This window comes from Manacus vitellinus, unplaced genomic scaffold (genome assembly GCF_001715985.3).
Source record: "Manacus vitellinus isolate BGI_N305 unplaced genomic scaffold, ASM171598v3 scaffold_78_pilon, whole genome shotgun sequence".
Taxonomy (NCBI): domain Eukaryota; kingdom Metazoa; phylum Chordata; class Aves; order Passeriformes; family Pipridae; genus Manacus; species Manacus vitellinus.
In genome coordinates this window covers 254272-265064 of record NW_021940807.1, presented here as the reverse complement: position 1 = coordinate 265064, position 10793 = coordinate 254272, and the positions used below count along the sequence as shown (strand labels likewise).

The window sequence follows — 10793 nt, the reverse complement described above, 5'->3', positions numbered from 1 at the left end:
TCTGTGTGTGTGAATGTGTACAGATCTGTATCTGGGTGTGTGAGGATGGACAGATCTATATCTGTGTGTGTGAGGATGGACAGATCTGTCTCTGTGTGTGTGAGGATGGACAGATCTGTATGTGTGTGTGAATGTGTACAGATCTGTATCTGTGTGTGTGAGTGTATACAGATCTGTATCTGTGTGTGTGAATGTGTACAGATCTGTATCTGTGTGTGTGAATGTGTACAGATCTGTATGTGTGTGTGAATGTGTACAGATCTGTATCTGGGTGTGTGAGGATGTACAGATCTGTGTCTGTGTGTGTGAGGATGGACAGATCTGTGTCTGTGTGTGTGAGGATGTACAGATCTGTCTCTGTGTGTGTGAGGATGGACAGATCTGTATCTGTGTGTGTGAGGATGGACAGATCTGTGTCTGTGTGTGTGAATGTATACAGATCTATATCTGTGTGTGTCTGGGTGTTCCGAGGGTGACAGTAAATATTGTCACTTTGGAGTGGCTCCTGCACGTCTCATGTGAAGCCAAGTGCCCAGGGATGTAGGTCAGGAGGAGTGGAGCATTTGGAATCCAAGCAGCAATTCCAGGCTGGAATTGCCCACCCTGTGTGGGGGGAGCGTGGGGCAGGATTACAGGGAGAGTTTTCAGGGTTCCCACACTCCTTGTGTATTTATAATTCATTACTAGTCCTCAGAGTGGCTTCCTCCTTAGCAGCTCCTGGGGAGAAGTGTTGGCTCACAGTCTGGAAATATCCCAAATAAATAGCTGGGATGTTTTGAACCAGGAGAAGGGTTGGTGGTGGAGCTGGTGCTGTCCCCAGTGCTTGGTTTTACCTGGGAGAGCAGGAAAAGGTGGAAAACAAGAGATAGGATAGAATTGGCTGCTTTTAGGCAAATGAGCAGGAGGGAGAAAAGAGAAATCAGCTGAAATTCATCTGGGCAGTCAGGGATCTCAGGAGTTAAATCTGTTGGGAAGATGAAGTGCTAATAAACTGATGGAGGGAAGAGATTTGTATGGATAGGCAAGAGTTCACCAACCATTTCCAGTGTGGCTGTGTCGAGTGCCTTAAGGGTTCTGGAAAAAAGGAGGAAATTAATAAAAATGGAAGATGGGACTTACAGCTTGAGAGATTTAAAACCCCCCAGATTATGGGGCATCATGATTTACAAGTCCTGAAGTGCAGGGGGCGAAAAGGAGAGGATTTCTGATTTATTAGACACAAGAGAAGGTTGAAAAAAACCTGTTAAATGGAGATGGAGGAGAAAACGATGCAAAAAAGGCTGCAGGGGCAGATCCTTGTCTGCTTTAGTTCTGGGTTTTATTATTTGAGAAGTGCTGCTGTTCAACAGGGCTGGAGCACGGGCTTTGTCCAGGCCAGAGTCCCCAGCACCTGCCTGGAGCTCCTGGCATGGGGATGGATGGTCCCAGGGAATGGAGAGGGCAAGCACCACACCTGGCTCAGAGGTGTGAGCCATTATTAATTTATAACCTAATTAATTAAGAGATATTGGAACAAGTGATGAAACAACCTGCCCAGAAGCAGCTGGAGTGATGAACAGCCCTCCAAGCTGCTCCTGTGTGACCAGGCACCAAACAGGGCATGGGTACGACAGGGTGAGGTGAGTAAAGATGGTTTTTAATGTGATTTACTTGCTCCGAGTTTTGAGGAGACTCAGGCAGTTCTGTGCCTTCCTCAGCTGCAGGAAATAGCTCTTGAAAAGTGCTTATTAGTGGATCAAGTAGTCACCAGAGCACTTCCCATCTGCTGGTGCGTGGACCTTGTTCTCCCTGATCCTGTAAACACTGACTTGCCAAGGAACAGCGCCCAGCAGGGACTGTAAGTGCTGCCTTCCTTTATTTGTGTTGTCTTCTCCGGCCCTGATTGCATTTCAAACAGGAATTCAGCCCCTGGAGGCTGTCAGGAGAGGATTTGGGATTTGCAGGAGGTCAGGGCTGAACCGATCAGCGGAGGGAAGGAGAGGGAAGGAGCAGCCACGTCCTCCAGCAGCGGCGAGGGTGGTGAGGTGGGGGCACTTCTCCTGCTCCAGTTGCTCCTGGTGCTGGCTGGGCTGGGCAGCCCTGCCCAGGGTCTGCCACACGGGCACGGGGAACAGTCTGGGGCAGGGGAGTGTGTGGTGTGTGGTGCCTTGACTGAGCCTTGAAAAGACACCTCGAACATCCAGCGCTGTGCACGGAGAGGGCAGGAGTGGGTCGGTCTGTCTGCCGTGGGGGGAGAACAGATCCTCTGCTTCCTTGTGCTCTTAAAGATAAAGGAGCACTTTGTGTTCAGCTGAAGAGAAATTTGCAGGTTTGTTTTTCAGGGTGGTTGGGTAAATATGCTCTGGTGTCAGTGCAGGAGGGTACAGCTTAGAGAAGGTTGGAATTCCTCAGCAGGAGGTACTAAATCATCGTCAGGTGGAAGGTAGGGGATATTTTCCCTAAGAATTTACTGGCTTTTTATACCTCAGGTATTTTTTTTCTTAATCCACTCTGTGGCTCTTTGATTTCCTGGGAGCAGGGGGCACTTTGCCAGTCCCAGTCCTACGTGCAGACTGGCAGAAGGTGGTGCTTTAGCTGCTGCTCTGTGTTTATGGTGACCTGAACCCCCTTGAGCTGTTGGCACCAGTCCTGGCTGCAGCTCAGGGTTCCCTGCAGTGTGTTCCCATCATCTGGGCTGGCCTGGAGGGTGTTCCTGGGCCTCCTGCTGCTGAGCAAGAGTAGAACCAGACAATCATGGATTGGTTTGGGTTGGAAGGGACCTTAAAGCCCATCCAGTCCCAACCCCTGCCGTGGGCAAGGACACCTTCTGCTATCCCAGGTTGCTCCAAGGCAACTTCCAGGGATGGGGCAGCCACAGCTTCTCTGGGCAACCTGTGCCAGGGCCTCACCACCCTCACAGCCAACAATTCCTTCCCAATATCCCATCTAACCCCCCTGGCAATGGAAACCATTCCCTCTTGTCCTATCACTCCAGGCCCTTGAGTTTTCCAAACTCCCAGGTTGTTTGTCTGGGGTCTGGTGTGTCTCTGGTAGTGTTTTCTCATCCTTCCCCACCTCTGCAGAGGTTCAGGGGAGACTTGTGTCCCTGTTCAAGAGACTAATTCAGTTTGCCTGGAGGAAAAGGACTCCCAGACCTGCTTTCCTTGAAAGCCAAAGCTCTCCCACCCCTCCAGGGGGGAGCAATTCCCGTCTCTGTATGTCCACGTTGGGAAGGTTTGAGCATTGAGCTCAAAGCTCTGACCTTTGCTGAGTGAATCCTTATGCTGGTTCCTTTCTGCTGCCTCTGCTCTTCTCCAAGGCTTCTGCTCTGCAGTGTGCTGCACTTTTCCTGACCCTGGATTAATGTGGAGCACGGGCAGTCTCCCCAGCGTGTGCGACCGCCGGGGCTGAGATGCCTCTGCCCCACCGAAGAACTTCTGATGGAGCAGTTGAACTGGAGCATTCCCTGAATCAGGAGGAAGCTGTTTAAATTTGGCAGCAGCCCTTTCAGGGGCAATAGCTTCTCCCTGCTCGGAAGGAGGGCTGACAGCGCTGCAGGTCACGGCTCTGCTGGAACTGCACAGTCACTGCTCGGCGGGGACAGAGGGACAGAGGGACAGAGGGAGGGACAGGCTGCCCCTGCTCCGGGGGCACCAGGCACACAGGGGCTGCAGGGACCCCCAGAATTCCTTGGAGCTCCTTCCCCTCGCTCCTGGGCTGCTCTGGAAGGAGAATTGTGTAGGATGTTGCAGCAGCACGACTCGGTGGGGGTTCTGTGGAGGGGCAGGAGATGCTCGTGTGACACTGAACTGCTGTGACTTGGGGTCCTTGTCCCATCACCCCCAGACCTGGGTGTTCATGGGCGTGGGGTCTCTGTGTCCAGGAGCTGTGGCCAGGCTGGGCAGCATGGAGGAGGGGACATTCCACCTCCTGGCCCTCACATCTGGACAAAAGGAGGCTCAGGGGGGACCTTCTGACTCATTACAACCCCCTGGAAGGAGGTTGTAGCGGGGTGAGGGTTGGTGTCTGCTCCCAGGACAGGAGGGAACGGCCTCAAGCTGTGCCAGGAGAGGGTCAGACTGGACATCAGGAGGAATTTCCTGCTGGAAAGGGTGGTCAGGCCTTGGCAGGGGCTGCCCAGGGAGGTTTGGAGTGCCCATCCTGGAGGTGTCCCAGGAAGGCCTGGCCGTGGCACTCAGTGCTCTGGGCTGGGGGACAAGGTGGGGATGGGCCACAAGGTGGGCTCTGTGACCTTGGAGGGCTTTTCCAGCCTCAGTGATCCTGGGATCTCTGGTGCTCTCTCCCATTCCAGCACACTGGGGTTTGGAGTGTGCTGGAAACCCAAAGTAAGGAGTTGGTGGTTCCCTCACTGTGGATCTTTGGCCTCAATTTTGAGTATTTCAGCTTCACACATCTCAGACAAGGCAGCCTGGCCAGGGTGTCCTCACACCTTGTACTCCTTCTCCTCAGTTCTGAGCCTGGATCCAAAGCCAGGGGAGCGATTCAGCTGACTCAGTCCTGGAGTTGCTGCTCTGGGGTTTCTGTACGTGCAGATGTTCTTTCAGCTCATCTGCATCTCGTGCTGGGCCTGTTGAACAGGTCTGGGGGGTTTTGGCTGTGGCTGTGGAGTGAAATCTTCCCTGCCAAGGACATCAGAGGGCCCACGGGTTTAGGAAGGAGCCCCAGGTGGAACAGGGGGCTCAGCTGTAACACTTGGCTTCCAAAGTCTCAGTTGAGAAAAGCCAAATAAAAAGCCCAAGAAGGGACACCTTCCACTAGCCCAGGTTGCTCCAAGCCCCGTCCAACCTGGCCTTGGACATACCAGGGATCCAGGGGCAGCCACAGCTTCTCTGGACAACCTGTGCCAGGGCCTCCCCACCCTCCCAGCCAGGAATTCCTTCCCAATATTCCATCTAGCCCTACCCTCTGGCACTGGGAAGCCATTCCCCCTTGTCCTGTCCTTCCATCCCTTGTCCCCAGTCCCTCCCCAGCTCCCAGTAGTTCCAATGCTGTGGAAATAAGTCTTTAGTGAGTCTTTTATTTAAAAGTAGAACTTCAGGTGCCTTTGCTGTTAAAACCTGTGGAGTCTGTGGAGTGTGGTTCTGGATGGGGGAATCTGGAGAGGGTTCCTGGTGGGAGCTGTCCTGCCTGGCAGTCCCGGGCACTGTGGCATCTGGGAGACTTCTGTGATACCATCCAAGGTGTGCTAAAGGATCACTCCCTTCCTGAGCAGCTGACATTCCCAGCGGGAAGCAGGAACAGAACAATCACAGCTTTTGGAGCAGTTGGAGCAGAGGGTGGGATTTGAGAGCTCTCTGCACCTCTGTGGTTCTGCCTTTCAGTCGATGACGAAGCAATGGCTGCTGGAAAATGTCCCTCTGGGAAGGATAAGCGAGGGAAAAAAGCTGGACAGGAAACTGTAACAACTGCAATTTTTTTTTTTTTCCTTGCAGATTTTTTGTAAAAGGCAGAACATGAACCTTGTGTTGAACTTTCAAGTTCCTGACTTTGCATCTCCCGAGTTTGGAGATAGCGGTTCTGACAGTCGTATGCATGGAGCTCTTTTAGCATTCCGGATTATATAACAGCCTGGAATTTCAGAAGGAAGGCAATAAAACCCTTCTTGAGCTGTCAGCAGCCGTCTGAAATGCCCTGCAGCTTCTTGATGACCTGTAATAGATTCCTCATCTTCATTTTCCCATCCAGCTCGGTGCTGGATTTTAATTTGCTTCTCATTGCTGGGACTTCGGACAAGGGATGGAGGGACAGGACACAGGGAATGGCTTCAAAGTGAAAGAAGGGAAATTTAGATGGGATATTGGGAAGGAATTCTTGGCTGTGAGGGTGGTGAGGCCCTGGAATGGATTTTCCAGAGAAGCTGTGGCTGCCCCTGGATCCCTGGAAGTGTCCAAGGTCAGCTTGGAGCAACCTGGGTAGTGGAAGGTGTCCCTGCCCATGGCAGCTTTCAGGTTCCTTCCAACCCAAACCATTCTGGAATTCCCTGATTCTGAAGATTGTTTTCAAGGTAGCAGATGCCACACCCTGCAGAGAGAGGTGTGTGTGTGTGGACTTTCATTCCCATTGGGATTGATGGGAGTTTATTGTCCTGACCTGTTCTGCCAGCTGATAACACTGTTGCTCTTGGGTGGTGGTTCCAGCAAGGCCTCTTGCAATCCCTGTAAGACCCGGAGCAACGGGGAGATCCGGGCAAATTCCCCTGGAGATCCATATGGGAATGGAGCCCTTAAGCCTCTCTCTTCCCTGGTTGCTGGCAGGGGCCTCTCCTGGCTGCACACTCATTAATTTGGAAGATACTTAACCTCCCTCTGGAGGTCTGGCCGGTGACCTCCCAAGATTAGCATCTCCTGCAGCGAAAAGGCTTTACCCTGTAATCCCCTCCTGGGAGAGCTCCTGGCTGGACGTTCCCCGGGGGATGTCCTGCGGGACGCTGGGCACGCTGGGCACACTGGGCACGGGGCTTTGCTCGGGCACAGGGCTTTGCTCGGGCACAGGGCTTTGCTCCTGCCAGAGCCCCCAGCCCAGCAGGGCCCTGGGGTGGGTGGCCAGGAGGGCTCTCTGGGCTGGCTGAGCCCTGCCCTGGGGGTTGTGGCCGTGCTGATCTTTGCAGAGGGATGAGAACACAAACAAATCCCCGCCGTCAGCAGCTCCGCTGAACGCCCTGCTCTCTTTGGGAACCTGCCCTGGGATCAGTGCAGGGAAGGTGCTACTTGCATGGGAGCCTTATTTTTCCTGTCAGAAGCAAGTTTGCTCTGTAAGTACGTTGTTAATGGTGTTTTTTCCTTTAAGCAAGACTTTGTAAGCTCTAATCCTACCCTGGTTTATATTATCAGCGCTCGTAACCGGATTTTCAGCTGCCACTGAGCTTTAATACTCACCAAAATTGCTTTACAGGTTTGTGGGATCTGTCAGATTTGCATTTTGTGTCGAGTGCATGATCTGCTGCTGGCACACATTAACGGGCACTTTCAGGATTGGTCCTTGTAAGACTTTGGCTTCTCCTTTTTGTTGCTTTTGTGTCTTTTGTTCGGAGATGGGAGGCAGAAGGTGTGTTTTGGGAGGGGCTGCAGGGCCGGGGCTGGAACTGAGAAATCCTCTTTTCTGAGTCCTTGGGATCACTTTTCTCATGTTCCAAGCTGGAGAAGGAGGAGCTGAATATTGGGATGGGGTTGGGATAAGGAATAAGCTGGAAGTGTCTGCTTTGTGGCTGTAGGGCAAAGAACTTGGAAAACATTTTGGGAATAGCAAGGGGGGTTTTGCTAATGTTTATTCTGACTCAGCAATCTTTGTTCTCTGGGGTTATCCTGGCACTGGCTGCAGGGAAGGGATGTTTGTTCCTGGCTCAGGAGCCCTGTCCCTGCTCCTGGCTTGTCTCCGGCCTCTTGGCCCCTTCCAGAGCTCTCTGGATCCCTCCTTACGTTGGGATTGCTGGGAAGCAGTGCTTGGATTGGGTTTTTAATTAGCACCTGTTATGAAAATGTTGTCTGAGGAACATGCAGGTCTTTGGTTTAGACTTCGAAGGACTTGGAGTCAGCTCCCAGCTGCTCCTGAACCAGCTTTGGTCTGGATTTTGGGGCTGTGCTGGAGCTGAGGCTTCCAAAACACCAGTGGTGTTGCTCAGCTTGGTCTCATCCAATGCCACATGTAAATATTTCCCTGGACAACTCTGGCTCCTGGTCATTCCTCCTCCAGCCCAGCGTGGGCTTGAGGGAGGTTCCCCTCCTCGTTTAAAGGCATGACCATAACCTGTCCACTGAAACAAAACCAGAGGGCAGGTTTGACTTCTGCTTTACCTTTACCACCCTCATTTTATGGGAGATCTCTAATCATGGCACTGTGCCAGTGTGTTTTTGTGGTCTAACAAACAGATTTATTTAAAATATTTAAAATTCAAGCAGTGTGTGCTCTACAGCTGCTCAGCCTTAGTGTGGGTCTAATCCAAAAATCAGCTTTGAAGAAGTTCTTGTCGAATGTTTTTAACTGCTCCCAGGCTCTTCCTCGCACTGTCAAGGACTTTCAGTGTCTCTCTTTTTTTTTTTTTTTCTTTAAATAGAGTTTTATAGACACACAAATGACAGGCTCCTGTCTGGAGGAATTTCCAGTACAATCTAATTAAATCCCTTGCTGTTCTGCACCACAGATAATCGTAAATAATAATAATGTCTCTTGACACATGTAGTGACACTTTATCTTCAAAGCACTTTGCAGACGTAAATAAAATAAAATAGTAAAAAAATCATATTATATTATAAAATAAAATATTAGTAAAATATTTCCTGCTTGAATTATCAGCCTTTCAGGTACTGCAGGACTTGGGGCTCGGGCAGCATTCCCTGGGCTGGATTTTCCATGGGACACAGGGGGTCCATGTGTCCCCCCGTCCTTTATCCCATGGAGGAGGCAGAGCTGATGGAGAGCCTGGCCAGGGAACCTTCTGTCTCCTCCTGCTGAAGTGAACCATGGCAAATGGAGCCATGGAGCAGAATGAAAGCTGAAAGCCACTGGCAGCAAAGCAGCATCCCCCTGCCAGGGCCCACTGCTCGGGGGGCTGCCAGGGCTCAGGGGGAGGGATAACCCCAGGGATGGGCAGAACTGCATTTGGTCAAGGGCAGGGGGAGGGATAACCCCAGGGATGGGCAGAACTGCATTTGGTCAAGGGCAAGGGGAGGGATAACCCCAGGGATGGGCAGAACTGCATTTGTTCAGGGGCAGGGGGAGGGATAACCCCAGGGATGGGCAGAACTGCATTTGGTCAAGGGCAGGGGGAGGGATAACCCCAGGGATGGGCAGAACTTCATTTATTCAAGGGCAGGGCTTCAGTGCTTTCACTGGATCCTGTCTACCTGGAAGCCAAGGAGTAGAAGATCTTGTGTTTACTGGAATTGCCCTTTGAATTCCCAATCCCTGGCTCTCTGAGGGCGTATAAGCATAAAAATAAACCACATTTTGTTTGTGTTTAGCTGGATCAGAGTCTTTATAGGATCTCATCTACAATTGTGAACTTCTGTTAGGGCATAACATTCCTTTAGAGGAAAGTGTCCCTGCCCATGGCAAGGGCTTGGAACTGGATGGGATTTAAGGTCCCTTCCAACCCAAACCATTCCAGGGTTCATTCCCTGATATCACTCATCTATGATATTTCTCCCCACAGCCAGTGCCCATCCCGTGGCGTGTCAGTGCCACACCTGGCAGGTGGCACTCTCCATATTTTGAATTTCAGTGGTGACAAAGCATTTTCCCAGCGTGTCCCTTGTGGGGTGGTTGTTGTGGGACACCTCAGTTCAAAGCTGGAGGAGAGAGGAAGAGGAGCCCGTGTCGTGCCCCCCGTGAGGGCACCGAGCTGCTGAGAGCTGAACCCTGGTGACACCACTGAACCCGCCCAGCCCTTCATGTGATGCCTCAAAGGGAGTTAAAGCTCATTAATTCTTCTGCTTTCCTGGGGATTATCTGGGAAGTCCCAGCTAAAGTGTATTTCTGTCATCAGCTCAAACAGGGACACGCAGCCCATCACACGCCTCTGACCCTGCAGGGCCCCAGCCCCCAGGGACAACGGGGTCCTGGGCCTCCAGGCTTTAATTGGAAATAATAGCAGGTGTTAATCACAGGCTCTGATGTGTTTCTGACTTCATGGAGTTAGAAACTCCCCCTGCTCTTCTGAGAACAAAATCTCTGAGCAAATTGCTGTTCCCACTGATTGATTTGTGCTGGTGGCATTGCCTTATTTTATCAGGGAAACACAAAAGCCATTTTTCCATCTTAGTCTTTCTCAATCACTTCGTTGTTGTTATTAGAATGTTCAGAGTCTCTTTGAATCTCTGCCCACTTTGCTGGTTTTGCCTACCTGGTACCAGGTTGTTGCTTTTATACACCAGCATTGCGTTTTTAATTAATTCTTCCCTTCTGGTCCCTCTCTGTGTTAACATTGGGGTTGCTTTTATTAACTTTTACTTAATTAGCCAGTTTTGCTATGAATTAAGGGTCATCTCCAGGGATATTCTTTTGAGGCACACTCTGAATTTCCTCTGCTGAGCTCAAGGTACTGTTAGCCTAAGTGAATGTAAAAATATTAAAAGCATTAAAAGATTTATTGGCTAAAGAGCAGAGAATGTTGTTTTAGGGGATGAGAGAAGGAGTTGGGGTCAATATTTTTGTGTTTCTTTCCAGAAGAAACTGGAATCAGTTGGAAACTCTCATGTTGTCCAGAGAAGAGTTGAAAAATTCAGGTTTCCTTAAAATGAAAACTAAGCTAAAAAACCACTAGTCTGGGTGTTAGTTTTGAGCCTTTCCACTGAGTTTGTCCAATTTAAAGCTTTAGGGCTTAAGGTTTTCTTTCTTTTGTGCAACAGAAGGATTTTGAATAGTACTGCACTTCAGTGTGAGTCCCTTCCTGATCTTACCTGTGTATGAACACACAGAATTCCCATCCTCCTGTTTCTTACCTTTGAAGAGTTGGATCAGAGCAGTAATAAATAAATGGCTATTCCAGTCTCTGGTTTGACTCCCAGCTCCTGTTCCCTGTCGGCCTCCGAATGTCACATCCTCCAATAGTCTGCTCCAAGCATTTCAGTGTTTTGACTGTGTCTCTTTCTCCTCCCCTTTCAGTGTTCCCAGGAGAAATCATGGATGAAAAGCTGTCTTACAAGGAGTTCCTCGACCGCAACGACTCCTGGGCGACGGACGAGCGGGAGCTGCGCTTCGACCCGCAGCCCGTGTTCAAGCCCATGGAGATGGCTGGTAGGGCTCCACTGCTTGGGAATCCCCTGATTTTAGGGGCTGTGGGAGGTGGTGAAGGGCTG

At 50.9% G+C, this 10793-nt stretch overlaps 1 protein-coding gene across 1 annotated transcript in view; it reads left to right on the top strand.

Moving 5' to 3' along the window:
• The window catches only part of MAP4 (microtubule associated protein 4), a 114029-nt gene that overhangs the window by 41628 nt on the left and 61608 nt on the right, over positions 1–10793 (top strand). Inside the window, exon 4 of the mRNA XM_029964666.1 lies at positions 10600–10731. Within this exon, the coding sequence (XP_029820526.1) occupies positions 10600–10731 (132 nt within the window). The remainder of the gene's footprint in view (positions 1–10599; positions 10732–10793) is intronic.